Raw genomic sequence first — 20,260 nt, 5'->3', positions numbered from 1 at the left:
CTAAAATATTTTTCCAATAACTAACTCCCAGGTCTTCCGAGTAGTCTGTTCTACCCATCACTTTGCCAAAGCTGCTGGCACAGTGTGCCAGAGCTAGTAGCATGCTTCACAGTTTAAATCATAACACAGTTCACCTATGTTATGATTCATTTTCATAATACTATCCACAAGCTTACCTCAAGATCAACTCTGTAAATTATTGCTTCTCTGCAGAGGCACTAAGTGCCATATACTGCCTGGGATGCCTGTGGGGCCATGCAGCCCATTTGGGTACAGCCAGAGGCTGCACCTTGTCTCCAGGCCTATTGGCTCGTTTCAGGTATCCCAGTGAGGCTGTGGCTTCTGTGGCTGAAGAAGAGGGCTCTCTGCTTTCCTGCGAGGACTCAGTTTGGAACAGGAAGACTTCTGAAGCAAACCAAACTGCAGGTCAACCTGAAAAAAAATAAAAGACAAATTGAACTGTTTTTAGAAGCTCTTAGGAAATGCTGACCTTGCAAAGCAAAAGTTTAATTCCCCTGAAGTGGCATTGCAATATCTGACCTTAGCCAAGCCTGGCCTCAATGCTAGTCATGACTAGATTCTCGACTTCTCTGCAGAGCAGAAAGAAGAAATCCAAGATGCCTGAGAGGTATTTGTATGAACTAACCTTGCCTAAGAGGAAAAAGTAGCCTAGGCTTTTTATGTGTCAAGGAAAGAGATGCTGTTTCAGAGAAGGAACCCAGGCAGTTGCCTTCTGAAGGAGCTACTGTCTTGGGAAAGCCTGGGGACTGTCCTTGTGGGGCTAGAATTAGAGTTTCTAAATATATCACCCCTTGTCACTTAGTCCTTTTATCTAACTGTAACTGATTTTACTGGGTATTAGTCCATTAAATCACAAAACACTGGAAAAAACCCAAATCCCCAGGAATAGCTGGTTAGCAATGTGTGAGTAAAAGCTGTAGACATTAGTGGCTTAGCTGGATTTTATTCAGGTTAATACAAAATGAGGTGAACAAAATACATCAGAGGTGAAAAGTCAGAAGTGAAAAATGAGACGGGCTTTCCCTTTTCGTAGTGCTGTAAATTCTTCCTATTCTTCACAGTATGTTTGGGATTGGAAGGGACCTCAAAAGATCATCTAGTCCAATCCCCCTGCTGGAGCAGGAACGCCTAGGTGAGGTCACACAGGAACATGTCCAGGCGGGTTTTGAATTTCTCCAGAGAAGGAGACTCCACAACCTCCCTGGGCAGCCTGTTCCAGTGCTCTGTCACCCTCACTGAGAAGAAGTTTTTTCTCAAATTTAAGCGGAACCTCTTGTGTTCCAGCTTGATCCCATTACCCCTTGTCCTATCATTGTTGGCCACCGAGAAGAGCCTGGCTCCATCCTCATGGCACTCACCCTTTATATATTTACAAACATTAATGAGGTCCCCCCTTAGTCTCCTCTTCTCCAAACTAAAGAGCCCCAGCTCCCTCAGCCTTTCTTCATAAGGGAGATGCTCCACTCCCTTAATCATCTTGGTTGCCCTACGCTGGACCCTCTCCAGCAGTTCCCTGTCCTTCTTGAACTGAGGGGCCCAGAACTGGACACAATATTCCAGATGTGGTCTCACCAGGGCGGAGTAGAGGGGAAGGAGAACCTCTCTCGATCTACTAGCCACTCCCCTTCTAATACACCCCAGGATGCCATTGGCCTTCCTGGCCACAAGGGCACAGTGCTGGCTCATGGTCATCCTGTTGTCCACCAGGACCCCCAGGTCCCTTTCCCCTACACTGCTCTCTAATATGTAATTTCCCAACCTATACTGGAACCTGGGGTTGTTCCTGCCCAGATGCAGGACTCTACACTTGCCCTTGTTAAATTTCATCAGTTTATTCCCTGCCCAACTCTCCAGCCTGTCCAGGTCCCACTGGATGGCAGCACAGCCTTCTGGCGTGTCAGCCACACCTCCCAGCTTAGTGTCATCAGCAAACTTGCTGATAGTACACTCTATATCCTTGTCTAAATCGTTAATGAATATATTGAATAATATTGGCCCCAGCACTGACCCCTGAGGCACTCCACTAGATACCGGCCTCCAACTAGACTCCGCACCATTGACTACCACTCTCTGGCTTCTCTCCTTAAGCCAGTTTGCAACCCACCTCACTAGTCTATTGTCTAGACCACACTTCCTCAACTTAGCTGTGAGGATGCTGTGGGAGACTGTGTCAAAGGCTTTACTGAAGTCAAGGTAGACCACATCCACCGCTCTGCCATCATCCATCCACCTTGTTACATTCTCATAAAAGGCTATGAGGTTGGTCAAGCATGACTGACCCTTGGTAAAGCCATGCTGACTGCCCCTAATAACCCTCTTATCCTTGATATGCCTTGAGATGGCACCAAGGATAAGCTGTTCCATTACTTTCCCAGGGACAGAGGTGAGGCTGACTGGTCTATAATTACCCGGGTTCTCCTTCTTGCCCTTTTTGAAGACTGGAGTGACATTTGCTTTCCTCCAATCCTCGGGCACCTCCCCCGTTTCCCAAGACTTGGCAAAGATGATGGAGAGCGGTCCAGCAATGACTTCAGCCAGCTCCCTCGGCACCCACAGATGCATCCCATCTGGACCCATGGATTTATGGATGTCCAGACTATTTAATTGCTCCCTAACCCAGTCCTCATCAACTAAAGCAAAATCCTCCATTGACCTGACTTCATCCGGGGTCTCAGGGGTACAGGGCTCCCCAGGACAGCCTCCGGCAGAGTAAACTGAGACAAAGAACGCATTCAGTAATTCTGCCTTCTCTGTATCTTCTGCCACCAGGGCACCCACCCCGTTCATTAGTGGGCCTACATTGCCTCTGGTATTAGTTTTATCAGCTATGTATTTGTAAAAGTTCTTTTTGCTGTCCTTGACCCCTCTCGCCAGCTGTAATTCTAAGGAGGCCTTGGCTATCCTAGCTGCCTTCCTACATCCTCTAACAGCAGCCTTATATTCTTCCCAAGTGGCCAGCCCCTGCTTCCACGACCTGTAAACTCTCCTTTTCTGCTTGAGCACACCCAACAGATCCCTATTCAACCACGCAGGCCTCCTGGCTCCCTTCCTTGACTTCCTTCGTGTGGGGATGCTCTGATCCTGAGCGTGGAAGAAGCAATCTCTGAATGCAATCCAGCTATCTTGGGCCCCTTTTCCTTCAAGCAGTCTTGCTCATGGGATTTCCCCCAGCAATTGCTTGAAAAGGCCAAAGTTAGCCCTGCTAAAGTCCAGGGTTGCAATTCTACTTGCTATTCTGTTCCTGCCACCCAAGATGCATTGCTCTGTATTTGCACTTTGTATCATGTGCCTGAAATGTTGCCTAATGCAGCTAAGCGATGTAACCTGAAGTGAGATGTCAGCAATGAAGCATCAATCAAAATCCTCCAAGAGGTCAAATCATTATTTAATATTACTTTTGAATTCCTTTATAAACAGGAGTACAAATGATGCCTTGCTGTGCTGCACAAATTCACATGTTGGATGCTTATATGATTGAAGGGAGAGTAGACAAGCAAGCAGACATCAGTGTCAGAGGATACCGTGGCTACAAGGTTAGCTCTACATAGAATAAGACTTCTGGCACCAGATAATTAAATCAGAATTTTACAGAATGTTACTGTGCGCATTCAGGATGATGTTCCTTAAATACATTCTGCATTGGAGACTTCATTTCTCTTCTGTGTGACACATAACATCCTAACTTTATTTACCAAGTTATCTGCATTAGAATAACACTAGCAAAGGTGTAGTCTGACTGCTCTGTCAGCTTGATGTCCTCAGACAACTGGAGTATGGTATGACCCAAGGGTTGAACCTTTACTAGAATTGTACAGTTCTCTGGACTTTATGGAAACTGGTGACTTATGAAATGCAGAGTTGGGGAATTCATTCCTAATTCATGCTAGCTGTGGTGCAGCTGGAATCTTAGTATATTTTTCATTTTGGAATTAACTATATAAAGGCTTTTTGATGATGATATAGACAGTAGGTTCAAGATAGACTCCCATGAACTTAAAACAGCTGTTTCTTTGAAGGCACCATGTTCCATATCAAAGAAAAGCCAAACAAACAAACTGGTCAGGACAAATCCTTCCTTGCCCCATGAGCCTGGATGTGTTGAAAGAGGAAGCATTATTCTGAGAACAGTGTTTCCCTTTCTTCTCATATGATAGTCCAACAATTGGTATTGGCAAAGACATGAAGGGAAAAGCTTCCTCTTTTTAGACAGGGGAAGACAACTTCTCAGCATTTCAGAAAGGATGTTCATGCACACATTCTTCCTGCTTTTACCTAAAAAGACTGTGTCTCTGAATGGCCATGGCTTTTTTTTTCTCTCCTTCAATTTGGCTTAACAATGAACCTGTAATGAAGTGGCACAGCACACAGGACTGCCTTATGTATGCCCTCATCATAACCTTTGAACCAGCTGATTGATTTCAGCTACATTTGATAAGACAGTAACTTCCTGCTCTTCCATAAAGACTAACTGCCAGATAGATGGTAGCAGCTCTACTATATGAGTGAGGAAAAGGCAGGGCAATCCCAACCCTCTTCTCTTCTAACAGGACCTGGCCAGCCAACTAGCACATGCATTGGTCATATGAGCTATACTATGTGGTTTTACCTTTCTGAAAGCCACATTAAACAAAAAACAGAAAAAAAAAGAAAAAAAGAAAGAAAAAAGAGAACGTACAGAAGAAGCAGCTGCTACTGTGGAAGGGAGGGATGTGGAACACACAGGGAGCTGAATTTTTACAGTGGAGATGCATATCAGACACAGGACATTCGCCTTCAAAAGGATCAGTATTCCCAGAGCAGGTTTGGTGAGAGGTGAAAAAAGGCACCAGTGAAATAAAATGCCTTGGAAAAAAATGAAAACGCTTCCTCATTTTTTCCATATTCCACATTAAACCAAAACATAGAATTGTTTAGGTTGGAAAAGGCCTTTAAGATCATCAAGTACAACCATTAACTAGGACTGCCAAGTCCACCACTAAACCATGTCCCTAAGCACCGTATCTACAGCCCATTAGCAATCACAGAATGCAATATGCAACATGCAACACAGAACCACAGAAGAAATATATTTCTCTCACTTAATGACCACTGTAAAATTGACTAATTTTTCACCTTGTGGTATTCTCACAAAAGCACAAAAACGCATCAACTTATTCTTGTCATTTTGTCACTATTATATAAAATAAGACCCCAAAGTGAAGTGATTAAAAAGTATCCCATACTTCCAGAAGTAAATATTACATTGTATGATATTTTTAGATTGGTTTGTATCTTTGTCACTATTTTTGATTGCAGACGTGATCCTTAAAATTTTATCAGAGAGAATCTGAAGAATCTATGAAATCGTCAGTTCAAAAACAATACTGAAAAACTAAAAAAGAAACAGTTTTTAAGTCAAGAATAAAACAAAACCCCACAACAAAGTACTATGTTATTTTACATTCCGCAAAAAGCGAGAGCTACAGCAGCTGTAGAAGTATGGTGTTTCCCAGCTAGCTCAGGTAAACTTACATTATAGCATTCCTGACTTTGCAATAAACTACACTTAGTTTAATTTCATTTTAGGCATATGAACTACAATAAATCTGAATAGCAAAGAAAACATGATGAAAATTAAAAAGCGCAGAAAAAATGTGTGCAGCTTACACATAGCTGGGAATCAATGCCTGTTCTCCTTATGTTTTCTGCCTCTAACAGTTCCCAAGAAGTGAAAATTTACAAGTTGATTAACAAACATCAAAAACACAGCCAAAAATGTTGCAATTCCAACATCAACATATGATCTACACACAGCTTTACTCACGGCAAGTTAGCTTTTTCTGGCAGAGTTTAATTTTTCATTCTCATTTTGGTGTAATAATACACAAAAAATTGTGTCACTCACAAAATTAGCGCACAGTGCAAAGGTCACACTTTATGCCCAATGTTGATGTGGACACAACCTTCATATGCATGAAGAGGTCTATGCCAGTGAGATTGTATTACGTAGCAAGGGAGTCACATCAACTCGGATTTACTTTTTTAAATTAAGAATATGTGTCAGTAGATAAAATGAACCTCCCTTTTAACTCCCACTTGAGCTGTGAAATTTTCCACAGACTTCAGCGGACTCTGGATGAGGTAGGCAAAATTTAACTTGTGATAAAAACGGCAGGGCAGAGGCTGAGGGGACTGCGCAATACCTGAATGCAGAGGGCTATCTGGCAGTGCACCAATATGTTCTCATTATCCTTAGCGATGAGGTATAAGTAACACCGTGCAATGCAAAGCACACTGGATATTTATGTTTGGTTTATTCATACCAAATTCATCCCATCACAATAGCTTTGCAATTTTGTATCAGATAAAAAAAACCCATTCAATAGAAAGATTATGCCACTAGGGATATATCCTTCAGAAATACAATTTCTCATTAAAAAAAAAAATACATCAAATCGTGTCTTTTTTTACAAAATATAATTTTCTTTTACAAACCTTATACAATATTCCATTTTGATTAGATTTTGCAATAAATAGTTCACCAAAGTTAAATTAACTAGTATTATATATATGATATTTGCTTTTTAAATTTATGTCATAATACAGTCCTAGGTATTGCTACAACAGTGAGCCACTACAAAAAGTGGCAAAAATTATGCATAATTTAATTCCTCCTTTACAGTCAAGTTTCTTGTACTTTAAAAAAATAACATGATTCTGTCAAAAGTCTGTGCACACATGTTCAATACGATTTTTTTCCATCTTAAGAAAGCAGCCATAAGAAGATAAGAGTCCATTTGCTTTAGTGCCAAGTGAAGTATGAGGAGTGCATTTAGGCTTTTGATGAAGCTGGTACTATGCTTGAATCAGAATCTTCTTGTTCAGAGTCCTGGAGGTGCTCTGTTGTCTTGCTGGCCTCATCCCCTGTCTCATCACTTTGATTTTTGCATTCTTCTGAAATGACAGTTAGCTTGTCATAAGAAAGATGCTCTTCTTGTGGGAGTGGAGGAAAAAACTGCGAGCCACTGGGAGGCTTGCTCAAAAACTGTGACGGAAAGAGGAAATGAGAATTAGGCCGCACCAGCCATACCATCCTGTTTGCTTAGAAATATGTTTTATACTGTGTTCCACACATCAGTTAGCTTTCTTAACGCTTAGAAGTCACAGAGTGCTGACAATGTAACAACCTCTCTGCTTGCTTTAACATCCTGTGCTAGGCTTGGAAGCGAATCAGACCTGCCCTTATTTGCAAGAAGATAGCCCAGGGGTTAGTGACTTGTTTGAAATATAAACTTTCTTTAAAAATATAAAACACCTAGGTTTTGTTTGGAAGGAAAAACTAAAATGGTGACTTGACTGCAGGTAAAGGAGCTCGCAGAGAGATTTGTCAAAGAGCTGCAGAAGATGTGAATCGTTCCTGCCATCTCAGAGAGCTGTCTGCTCAGACATCAGATAGCAAGGCTTTAAATGTCAACATAAACCATAACTGTTTAGTCAAGTGAAGGGAGGGAGGGAGATTTGTGAGGCTATGCAGTTGAGTGAAAAAGATCACTTAATTTTAGTGCTGAAATATCACAACTTCCTCCCACTCTCTGTTCTATTGATAAGACGGAACCAGCCTCAAGAACCAACACAGACTTTGCAGGATGTCATGACTGTGTTTTGAATGTCAACACAAGAACAGCACACCTACTCAACACAGTAATAACATGTCAGCCACTTATTTTGGCAGCTGAAGTGGCAGCTCATTTTACTGGCAGTGGCTGGAGAAGTACAATTACATTTTTTTCTTGTGACTTGATCATTGTCTATTAGTTTAGTGTATTTTAGCTAAGAAACAAGCTGCTCCATCAGGAGTCCTGTTCACTGTAATTACAAAAATAAAAACTAATATTACTACTGTTAGACTTTTTTTTTCTAGCAAAGTGTCAGTATTGTGCAATTTCAAATGTTCATGTTGTGAAACCACTGTCTTTTATAAATGCAATTTTAGGGAAGCACAACTGACCTTTGATTCCTGTGATTAACCACTATACCCCACTAGCACAAAATGAAAATTCTCCCCTATTCTTGTGAGAAACCTGTGAACAAAATGAAATTTCACCATACCCTGTATTGATCAGAGCAATGTTACCTTCCCAAGAGCTCAGCTCCAGGTTCAGCAAACTACTGTGTGCTGAGTGTGTGCAAAACTAAAAGCACAAGGTGATGGCCAGGTCAGCTTCAAAGTCTGCTGAACTCTACGTGAGTCAAAATGAAAGACCCAGAGAAACTGCAGGAAACTCAGAAGAGTAGAAGCTGCTAATGTCAGTGTACATAATGCTCTGCATAGCCTTTTTCTTGGAGGAGATTCTGATACAGCCTTTTTATATTGCTGTGTGGGTAAGCGAGTCAGTGGTATTCCCCAACAGGAATGGCTAATGTTCATTGCTCTCACTTCATCTGGAATTTTCAGACTTCACCACATTCTTTCTTTAAGTTAAAACTCATTATTCTATTTGCAAAAGAACTTTGTTTCAGGAGAACAAATGTGCAATTTTAAGTCAAAAATGAGACAGAGGAAACATATCTCAGTTGCTTGCTATCTCGAAAGAGGAACTGAAGGTTAACACCTGTTATTCTCTCACTTTAAAATGAAAGAAAACATCCTGTTTCTAAGCCACAAAAAGCTTCATATGACAAATTATGCAGTTGCTTTAGCAATATAAGTCTGTGCCAAGTTTTTTAATTTTTCAGCTTTTAAATATTTTGGACCATTCTGTGCAGAATAGTTCAAAAGGACAGTATTTTAGAGTTAATTATACCTTAGTACTCTACAAAAGGAAGTCTAATTTCACTGCTTCTCACTTATGTCTATGCAGCATCACAGAACTTCATAAGAAACTGAGGTAACATTCACGCAAAATTTATGACTTTATGATGCCAGAAATTAAATAGTAAATTAACTAACTTCCTCTACCTTTCTCACGCTGAAAAGTACCTTCTTTTGTCAGCTTTTTCCAAAGTTCATGACTTCACCATTTACGCTTATTTGAATGGCTTTTTATGTCTGGCAGAAGAGCAAGTTTTACCATACACAACAACTATATAACAACAGATAATCAGCATTGCTCCTTGTAGTCTAAAACCTCCTCAGAATCGTCTGCACTTTACAGATGGCTAACAGTCAGGTGCTAATGAAATAAGGCAAAATAAAAGAAGCTCTAAAGGTTTTGGCACAGAGAGGCTTTGAAAGGCAAGCGGTTCTGCTGAAAAGCCTGATTTTAATTGTGTTAGGTAGAAAACAAACCTCTTTCAAGTGTTGAGGGAAGGTATATGAAGGGCAGAAAACATGTTTGATGAGTCGATACAGATAAAAAAAGGAAAAGAAACAAACAGGAACAGATATTGCAACGACCAACATCGATCCTATAAGAACAGTCACAATTATCCACACAGGAGTTACACCTGCAAGAGACAAGAAAAAGAATAAATTAAGGCTGTTATTATTGATTTCTGAAAATATTATTTTCAAGTTATCACTTTCTCTATGGAATTAAGAAGTCCAACAAACTACTTTAACTGCAAACATGAGTATTTGTTTCCAGATGCAAAATACCTCTTATCTCTCAAATTTTTAGTCTGAATAAGCTGAGGAAGTTCTCAATACAGTAAGCTTACAAACCATCACATTTAGACACTGACAGTTACACATACTGGTGATTCTACACACAATACCAGGCAAATGATTAAAGGAAAAAAGACCAACAGAACTATCCACAAGGTGACATCATGTAAAAAGCTGTTGTACACTCTTCATAAATGTAGCAGTTGACGCATAACATTACCAGAGTATAGGCTTCGATTTTTTTCTTAAAGAAATCTATAAAAATGGCAGCAAAATAAAAACAGTAGGGTAAAGAAGTAAATTTCTAAATTCTAGAATTCTAAACTACTCAGCCTTTTAAAAAATATGTCATGCACAGGGACCTCACAACAGGCAATGGGAATTAAGATGTATCCATACATCACTGTATAAATGTTTTAAACCAACCTAAACTTGCTAAGCACTATTCTAGCCATGAACTAACGAGCAACATCGCCATCAAAACCCATCTGCAATTCAACTGCAGCGCATGCAGATAATATATGTGGGAAACCTGAGGAAATATTTTAAAAAAAGAGGTTAGCCCACTAGCTTCCTCCAGATAGAATAGCTTCCTCATCTGCTTGTGTCTCTGGTTTTCCACAAGATATCCGAGAGTGTAAGTGTCTCAAAATAGATGTTATGTCTGTGAAACAGACAGTATGCAGGACTCCATCCTTTCTTTTAACTAGGGACATAAAGCTCGCTGCTAAGATAACAGGGTCAGGTGATGTGGTGGTTATTGCTGGACTCCGCAGACAGCAGCTAGGGTGGCATGGGCAGAAATAAAAGTGCTTTTAGTACTTAACTGCCTTCAAAATGAAAAGGAAAGCACTGAGACAAAATAATTGTTTCTATTATTGATTACTAACTGCTGTGTGTCACAGAGAAAGAGCATTATGGCCTTGCCTCATGACAGACCCTGGCAATATCACCACAGATGAAGGAGACTGCAACAGAGGCTCCAGTTCCACTCCCTGAGATATACAGAACACAGGCTTTCACAGGATACTGAATACAGTTAATGGTAAAAGACATTCAGGCACACAGTGTGATCAGTGAAGAGCCTATGCTCCATTTGACTCCAATTTTCAGGCCTCTGCAGCAAAGTAAAGCAGCATGCCATTGGTGATCTACTGCTTGTAGTTTTCACTTTATTTCCGTCTCCTCTGCTCCAAAGTTGTGCATGTATTAACCACCAAACAATACTTAAGTAACAAACACACCAATTTTCGGAAGGTTTACACATTACACTGATTTTCATTTTGAATGGCTTTGCACACTTCCTAGATCCCTACAGCACGTGTCCCATTGTGATGCACCAGGTATTACCATTGTGGGTTGTCTGCTCGCAAAGCTCTCCGCTCAGTTCTCCTGTTTTGTTCCACTCAGGGATAACTGCTTGCACTTGAATACAATATACCGTCCATGGCTCCAACTGAGATAATATTTCAGAATTATGTTTAGTATCTACGTGAGCTACCTATTAACAGAAAAGAATATAAAAAATTTGAAAAGCACAAGTCCAGTGAATGGAGTAGCAAAGTAAGTAAAATTAATCTTAGTAGGACAAATCTGAGCAGTTGTAGCTGCAATATGAATAAGGCTTTTAAAGGCTGAATGAAATGCTGTGCCTACATCACATAACTAATAACTCTACATTGATTTCACCTGTGGTTAGTGTGATACCACTCACACTACTGACTTTCTGGATGCTTCTAGCAGCATTAATGAAGTTTTAGGCTAAAGAGGCCTACAGAGATGTGATAAGTGAGATCTGCTTGCAGAGAGAAACGATTGTCTAACCAAATGAGACCAATTAGGAGTGCTGTCACAAACAAACATAATTTAATTTGAGATGGAGCAAGTAGAGTGGATGATCTAGGTAAAAGAAAGAAGAAGACAGAAAGAAAAAGGCTGGTGGAAGCTATTAGGCGATCGACAGCAGATGCAACTTGCTGTTTAGAGGCATATATTGGTTATGTTCCTGTAACTATACAGTCTCTGCAGAGTACAAGAATCCCTACAACATGCCCCATTACGTAGTAACAGATTCCTCCTGTAGCTAGGTTTCAACATTTTGAGCAAGCATTCACTTCAAAAAAACCAACCTATGAAGTTACACAGTCTATGCCTTTTGCAGAATCATAGAATTGTTTTGATTGGAAAAGACCTTTAAGACCATCAAGTCACGCCTTTAACCTAACACTGCCAAGTCCACCACTATGCCATGTTCCTAAGAACCTCATCTATACATCTTTTAAACATCTCCAAGGATGGTGACTCCACCGCTTCCCTGGGCAGCCTCTTCCAGTGCCTGACAACCCTTTCTGGGAACAAATATTTCCTAATATGCAATCTGAACCTTCCCTGGTGCAACTTGAGGCCATTTGCTCTCATCTTATCACTTGTTACTAGGGAGAAGAGACCAACACCCTCCATGCTACAATCTCCTTTCAGATAGTTGGAGACAGCAATAAGGTCTCCCCTCAGCCTCCTTTTCTCCAGGCTGAACAGCCCCAGTTCCCTCAGCTGCTCCTCATCAGACTTGTGCTCCAGATCCCTCACCAGCACTAATTATACTGTGACTAATATCTTCCAGTAAAGGGCTTCCTTTTTTCCTGTAATAGAACTCATGACCCTATAATTAATATATTATTTACAATCTTTCTTCATGCATTTTGTATGGAGAAGTCTTTTGAGCTGAGTAACAGTCTGTGGAAGAGGCTGTCCGTAAGAAGAAGAAACCTAATTACAACTGACAGAAATTGAAGAGATTAAGGTGACCACAGTTAATATAAGGCCCCAGCCATGATGCTATTCAAAGCCCAGAGTCCCATGAAGAGCACAAATACTCGAATTACATAAGATTTGAACCTAAGTCAACTTATTGCCATCATCACAGATACTGATGATGTTACAGCTTCTAAGTTTACCCTTGCTTCTATGTGTGAAATAGAGACTTGGTGGGGCAGACTGCATTGCAAATGAATCTCCACTAAACTGAGGGCACAAACTCTCATAATGTAGCAGTTATTTCTAATAATGGAAAGAGCAAACTATAGCCATGCTACTGTTTAACTACACAGCTCTCTGCTATTTGCTTTGAATACCAGCTGTAGTGACTAGACTTTACTACACTGTAATTAGTAGAGAAACATTTTTACTTCAGTACTGCTAGCTTTCAGAAATCAGTCTGGTAATTTATAAAGAAAAGCATACATCAAAATCACGGAGTCACAACATGCAGGAAATAGAAGTTACCTCTGTATTGCTGCCTTTCTTCCAGTACAGTATTCTGTAATTCCATGAGCCGTAATATTGCTTTATAGGCCACTTGTCATGTTCATATTCAGCAAAAGGGCCTATGAAATCCACATGCAGGGACCCAGACTCAGATTTCACTTTTACATCAGGTGGCCCAATCACTGCTACATATTGGAATGGTGGAAAAGAAGAAAGAATGGAATTCAGTTTCACATTGTTTTCAATTTGACTTTTTTCCACAACCTATGACAATTCATGCTTTAAATAATTTTATCTGTTAGAAGAAAGTAATTTCCTTTCAAGAGTCAGGCATAAATAAATCCTTTCCTTAGGGACCTGGTCTTGAAAGGGATTTATTTTTGCAGTTACATAACAGATATTTTTGTAGATGACATTTCCCATACAATAAATGTATGGGAAACTCAGTTCTCTTTTGCCAGCTGTGGTGACTCCTGGGAGAGGAAGGACTACTTCTATAGCTTATTACTTACTTCTCTTTCTGGGCCGAGCCGTTACAACATCTGTCTTTTCTGAGGAGACCCTCTAGTGAAGGGGTTTAATGTTTCTTTCATTGTGATTGTTTTGAAGAACTGAAACATTTGAATTATTCCTGCATGTCTTAAACATTGAGCTCCTTAGACTGAATATTATATTCTTATATTTTGAAAAAGGCTTGTGCTTTTAATGTTTTTGTGCCACCACCTAAATTAATTCATAAGTAGCTCAGTTATTAACTATAATACATTGTGTCTGCAATGAGCTCTCCATTAAAGTCTCCTCTAATTCCAACAAACAACTCTTCCTTGGCTGCCTCTACTAAAGTTCTGCCTGGCTACAGCCACACTATCAAGTGTCTAGAAAGGAGGAGCTCAATATACAGAAAATTTGGCATTCCTCTAGAAACAGGTGTTTCTTTAACTAAAAAAAAAAAACAAAACCAAACCAAACAAAACCCCAAACAAACAAAAATCCCTTGCTGGACCATTCATTCATGTAATGCTATGAATATGTTGTTGAACTTGTGAAAAATTAACGTTTCTTTGGGAAAGTCTTTTTTCTTTAGGAAGGTCTTGGTTACTCAGTTTTCTTAGGCTATTCCTACAATACAGTGTGGAATTTCTTACAAAAGCACTAGCAGAAATAACAACACAGAAAGGAATATCAGATATTCTTATTATGATGCTCAGATCAGCTATGACATTAAAAGTCCTCATGTCCTCCTCAGAGATTTGGACAGTTTTCCCAGGTCTCTCTTTCCAGGTAGTTTTACATCCAGATTTTCCTGGTTCAGGAATAAGCTGCCTTTTCACGGCTAAGCCTGCTCTAAAGGCCACACATTCTTTCAAGTACATGTCAAACTACAACTATGTTAATGATTTACATGTTTGCTCTCTGCTCTGAAAATCCACCCATACTTTTTGTATTACGCTTCCTTTAGGCCGTAATTCATACCTGCAATGTTGGTTTGGTTTTTTGTTTCTGTGCTATGTTTCAGCACTTCTGTTCTAGGTGGATTAAATGATTATCAACATTATGCTTTTGGAGAGAGACAATCAATAAAAGCATTTTAAAGAACAAGGCTGTGAGGAGAAAAAAAGCCTTAGGTAACATTAACTACATAATCTAAAATAATTTCATTTTTGCTTATGAGAAGCATACGAATGTACAAAACAAAGGATGCTCATTGGCAAAACCCACGCTCTCATTCCCAAGCTCAAGCTGCCAGCAATGTGATTAACATCATTGCTGTGCATTATAATGCAAGGCAATGTCTAAACTGTGTCTCTCAAAAGACTATAAAGCTTCACTAAGAGAATGGAAATACTGTGCAATGAAGATTTCTTGACTAAAAATTAATCCTTCGCTGTGATTTAGTTTTTTTAACTAAAAGGCCCCAAACAAACAAAAAAAGAAAGCTTTTTGCCTGACACAGCAATGAACAAGAAAGTAATTGAAATTATTTAGATATACAGGAAGTCTGAAGCCTTGAAGAAAAGCTCTCCCTAGTAAAAAATATAATTGAAGCCTTATTTTAAAGGAAAAATATACATTAAAAAAAAAATCTCCTCAAAAGATGTTTCAAGCACCAATACTAACATCTACTATAATAGTGGACCTACTATGCTTTCTGACAGCAACTTCTGCCTTTGAAAAATGCAAGTGTTACAACTAAGATTTTATAGCTCAACGTAATTAAATTTTAAAATTATCTGCATGCTATAGCTCTTTTCATGGAGCCAAATTGTAAATGTGCATGAATAACAGACAAGATTTTTTGTGGAAGAGTAGAAAAAGGCTTACTGTCATCCATCGGCTTAAATCGGATGGTCACCCAGTCTGAATATTTATCTTCTGACTCTGCTCTGACCTGTAAAATGTAGTCTCCATATGCAGACAGAGAAGAGATATCACACTCTGTGAGTCTCAAGTTCGTGCTCACATTTTCGTATGTGTTTCCAGGGAAATTGATGCTGTATGGAAGATAAACAAAATGTGTATGATGGGTGAATTATAACTCACTAAATGTCTCTCAGTTAACTGGAAAAGTGGCACTTCTTGTTAATACAAGCAATTATGACTCATGAACAAGAAAAATTAAATCCAGTGTATAAGATACTTCATTACAAGTATGTACACGCATATTAAGCATTTTATATGCATCCATAAATCTGTGATAAAGTCAGAGGTTAAAATTATGATTCACTAAGTAGATGCCCTTTCCTTGACAGCGTTTACAAAACTTGATTCAACAGTCAGTAGTTATCAAACAAGTCCGCAAGTATTAAGACAATATCACTATGCACGGCTTTGCTGTCTAACTTGGACTTTGTTCAGAACTGTCTTTAAGATATGCATATAAGGATAGATGCACATACTCAGAGAAAATCAAGCCTGAGAACTGACAGGAAACTGTATAATAAGTTATATTCTTCCTGTTTTGCACCAGAAGCCCACCTAGGAACATTGTGATCAACAGCTAATTGCTACCAGAACCCAGAAAAAATAATTTTGTAGACGGCCTGTACCCTCAGTTTAGGGATTTCTCTTCAGCAGGCCCCTGTCTGTGGGTGCCATCATCTCCGCTTCACATCCTGTCCTGCCTTGCACAAATAATTCATCCTTCAGCAGGAACACAAGACCTCTGGTCAAACACATGGTTTCATCACCCAGCACGGAGGAGCAGGCAGGGAGCCCATCACTGGGCCGGGGATGCGGCTGCATTCGTCCATACAGCCGCACAGACCATTTTCCAGATGGGAAAGACCAGCTTGGAAGGACACAGTGACAAAACCAAACAAAAGCTGAATCAACCCACAAAAATGACAACAAGAGACCTCAGAAAATGTGTCTTAAGTTTAAGGCAGTGGACGGATGAGCCACCAGCCTGCCGTTCATCGAGCATTTCCACTAAGGGTGCAGGGCAGCTGGCTGCATTGGTGGTAGAGCACAGAACGCTGCTGGAGTTTCACAGAATCACAGAATGTTAGGGATTGGAAAGGACCTCAACAGATCATCTAGTCCAATCCCCCTGCCAGAGCAGGAACACCCAGATGAGGCTACACAGGAACGTTTGAAAGTTTGAAAGATAAGGTCCTAATTCTCAGCAGGACTAAGCCTCTTGAATCACAGGTAGCAGCTACATGACAGAGAAAAAACACACACACAGCTAATAACAGCCAACATCAAAATGTGTTTCTGGTACCAAAATAAGTACGTACAAAGCTGCCTTGAGTGTGAAATGTGTAGAAAATGCCTCTGCTCTGTTATTAAGCTCAAAAGATAAGCCTCTCACAAACTAAAAGAAAAGGACAGCTACTGATCTTCCTATAAAAAAGGAAACAAATCACAAACACACTGTAAAACATAAATTAAAGAAAACACAACTCCCCCAGACTTACCTCTTAGATCGGACAGTGTAACTTATATTTCCTCCGTGAAATTTAGGTGCATCCCACTGTAAAATGCTATGAAGATTAAGTGAAATAATTCTTGCGTTTTTAGGTTTCGGCACTATTCCAGATACTGTGGAAGCAATCAAAACCAAACATTTTAGTATGTGTTCCTCCAGCAACTTCTCAGTCATCCAAAACTTAAATACAGCTTTCTTTCTCTTCTTTGCCTTGGGCACTTCCTAAAAAAACAGACTTTAATGTAATTAATTTAAATCCTGATGTCTATCATTCCTTCTGAGCTTACGCAACAAAACCAAATTAGCCAGCATCAATAATTTCCAGTAAGTACAGTCTTTCTGATAACATAATTTATTATGCATGACTGATTTGTTACTGCCTAAGACTCCAGGCCCATCAAGCCACATGCATGAACTTTCACTGAGATTGTCAAAATCAATTTTTTGAAGTAGTGCTCCGGTAGTACTATGGAAATAACATGGCTGTGTGGATTAATTTGTGGTGTGTGGTTTTGGTTTATTTTCTGAAGAGGAACATGAACAGTCTTTCTGCATAGACCTCAGTATAAGACTGAAATAATAAAAAAAAAAATCCACCATAAGCATGGTTATATCATCACTGCATGGATTAGCATTGCCATTTAAAATGCTTTACGCATTATGTTATTAAGCCACCATCTGAAAAACAGAGATACCTTCAAAGGCAAGAGAGCTATTAAATATACCATAAACGTATCTGTAACTGGCACTCTTCACAAGTGACAAAACCACAATTCTTTCACTTTATTGAAACTAAATAAAGGGAACCTTAAAGTAGTATCGATGAATAGACCATTACTATTAAGATTGAACTATTTTAAAACAATTGTTGCCACTGAAAGTAAAATAGAAAAGATTTTGGCCCATTATTGCAACACAAATGATCAACACAAACAAAACCTGTCAGATCAGACTGGTGCTTAAATGTCACAGGATAAAACCTAATTAATAAGTTCTAAGGTAAGCAACCTATTTTTTATGTCTATAATTGATGCATAAATACATTAAATGAATGTGTCAGTTATCCACCTTTAGCGGAAAAGAGTTTAAAATCTAAACCCTGCTTAAATAAAAACTATTTCACTGACTCAATTCCTACAATGTTGCCCTCACACCCAACAAATCCACTCAAATGCACTTCATGAAAGCAGAAGTTGGGTGCTCCCTGGCAACCAGGCGTCCTTGAGGGATGCTGTCCCTGTGCATACGTGTCCTCACCAGTACCCACCCTGGGCACTCGCCTTCAGAGACCTCTGCCTGTGCACATGCTGTGCCCCTTCAGAAGCACCTCTGGCCTCCTGCTCTCACACCTTCTCCTACCTGCAAAATCCCAGGTATGCAGAACGCTGAGGAAAATGGGTGCAGGTAACAGGCTTCAAAGACTCAACCTGAACAACACAGCTGGAAACAAATCTGGCTAGTACAGGGCATCTGGTTTCTCCTCTCCCGCACAACACTGTCCTCACTACAAAGGACCCTCTCTAGGGCGCTGCCTGTGCTTTGCAGAAACTCCCTGCAAAGGTTTAAGGTAGGCTTGTAAATTCCCAGTAAAAAGCACGATGAAGGGTCGCTTCCCTTACAGTGCTTTCTACTTGATAAAATTCTCCAGGTAAAGTTTTCTATTCAGCACTGCAGACCTAAAGAGATGAGAAAATACTTCTGTGGTTTTGTACTTTGTCAATGAATGGTTTTCACACAGTTCACATCACTGTCCTGGATACAGTCTGTTCTGGGAAAGGCATGGCCCGGGCCAGTTTAGGCAGCCGTGGTGGGGGCTCTCCCGGCGCCCCTGCCCTGCCTGAAGCAGTAGGAGCTCTGCTAGAGAAGGGCAGTCAGTGCCGGGCTTTGCGGGCACAGCTATACACGCACTCCCACAGCTCACAGTCACGATGCCTGGAAAAGTGTGGTCTTCCTCCCACTCGCACGTTTCATCAGCGGGACTTACACAAGTGTCCAAAACTGAAAAGGAAAGCTCGTTTCTCGGCACAGATGCTGCCTAAGGGGAAAGAAAAGCCCGCGGGCAGCGGGAGCTGGGCCCCGCCAGCGGAGCATCCTGCCGGCGCCCGGGCACCCCTCCGCGCCCCCAGCCAAGCCCTCCTGCGACGGGCGGGCGGCCGCCGGCCTTTGCCCGCTCTCCTCGGGGCGCGGCGGATGACACCCGGCCGGCTGCCCGCTGGCTGTCGGTGCCGCTCGGCTCGTCACGGCAGCGGCGCCCCCCGCAGGGCCGCCGCCGGCCGCCAGCTCCTTGCGACCCCAACAGCGGCGCCCGCGGGGCAGCGCGGCCCTGGAGAACAAAGCCGGCCGGCTCTAGCGACCCTTGCTCCCAACGCCCACCCCCCACCCGCGACGAGGCGGGGATTGGGAGGACGATCCCTCGCCCAGACGGGCCGGGCTCCCCCGCCAGCCCCGGGGCCGACTCACCGCAGAGCAGGAGGCAGCTGCAGAGGGCGCAGCGGAGGGCGGCGGCCATGGCGGCTCCGGTGCGGGCCTCTCTCAGCAGCGCAGGTGCCGGCGCCGCCGCGCCATGGCACCGGGCGCTGCTCTCGCAGGCGGCGGAGCGGGGCCGCCCCGAAACTCTTCCGCATTGCCGCGGCGGGGTGGGGCGGAGCGGGGAGGGAGGCGGCGCCGTGCGGGCACTGTGGTCGCCCCCGCCTGCAGGACTTCACCCTCCGCCGAGGGGGACGACCGCAGGTTGGGACATCAACCGTGCTGCGGTCGGCTCACCCTAACTTCTCCACAGCCTGCCCTGTTCGCCGGGGCTGTGTTCCCCTTTTCAGAAAGAGGGTAGCCAGCACCCGAACCCTCCCGCAGGTTTTGAAAGCTGGTCATCGGTGCTGTGTTATGAAATATCTTAGTGATGCCTTGCTGCTTGGATACCCATAATCTCTAGAATGTGGTTTCAGCATACAGCCTGCCAGCTGGGAAGACAGGAGATGGGAGTTCAGCATAAAGAGCATAAACAAATAATGCATAAACATCACATAATGCATAGTGTCAAATGTGATCTTGAGTGCAACTCCACCGCAGACAATGTTACCTGAGGAAAAGTTCATCTTCTGACTTCAGGATCTGCCCTGCAGCAAAGATGCCAATGCTACTATCAGAAGATTGGGCATCCCTGACCAAAACCAGTAGAAACTTTAGGGGGAAAAAAGGGGGAGGAACGGGAAGCAGTTTTATTATTTACAGAGTAAAAGGGTTCTCTCTCAAGCTGTTACTTTTGCCACTCTTTCTGGGAGTTCAATACCTTTGTTTGTATCACATCCTGTTATTAAATGAGGCTACAAGGCAGGTTTGGCCTTCCCTGGGATGAGCAAAGTCCCACAGCCTTCACTTACATGTAAGCAATTCCCCTGGCTCTTGCCACAGGGGAACAGCAGAGTGTTACTGGGTCAGCATCAGCAGAAGTTTCATCACTA

The 20,260-nt window shown here is 41.7% G+C and overlaps 1 protein-coding gene across 2 annotated transcripts; it reads right to left on the bottom strand.

Moving 5' to 3' along the window:
* Nucleotides 1–6,295: 6,295 nt before the first annotated feature.
* On the bottom strand, nucleotides 6,296–19,478 carry IL10RB (interleukin 10 receptor subunit beta). 2 transcript variants are annotated; one of them, XM_065066666.1, is made up of 7 exons: nucleotides 19,263–19,478; nucleotides 16,792–16,915; nucleotides 15,194–15,363; nucleotides 12,890–13,056; nucleotides 10,958–11,108; nucleotides 9,290–9,447; nucleotides 6,296–7,045 (listed from the first exon to the last, which is right to left on the bottom strand). In XM_065066666.1, the coding sequence occupies exons 1-7, from the start codon at nucleotides 19,309–19,311 to the stop codon at nucleotides 6,833–6,835; spliced, it is 1,032 nt and encodes a 343-aa protein (XP_064922738.1). In that variant the 5' UTR covers nucleotides 19,312–19,478; the 3' UTR covers nucleotides 6,296–6,832. The 2 variants fall into 2 exon arrangements, with proteins under 2 accessions (XP_064922738.1, XP_005511441.2); XM_005511384.3 differs by lacking the exon at nucleotides 19,263–19,478 and having other exon boundaries at nucleotides 6,586–7,045; nucleotides 16,792–17,186.
* Nucleotides 19,479–20,260: the final 782 nt, after the last annotated feature.

The sequence above is a fragment of the Columba livia genome, chromosome 1, assembly GCF_036013475.1.
Source record: "Columba livia isolate bColLiv1 breed racing homer chromosome 1, bColLiv1.pat.W.v2, whole genome shotgun sequence".
Taxonomy (NCBI): Eukaryota; Metazoa; Chordata; class Aves; order Columbiformes; family Columbidae; genus Columba; species Columba livia.
This window is presented reverse-complemented; position numbering and strand designations above follow the sequence as displayed.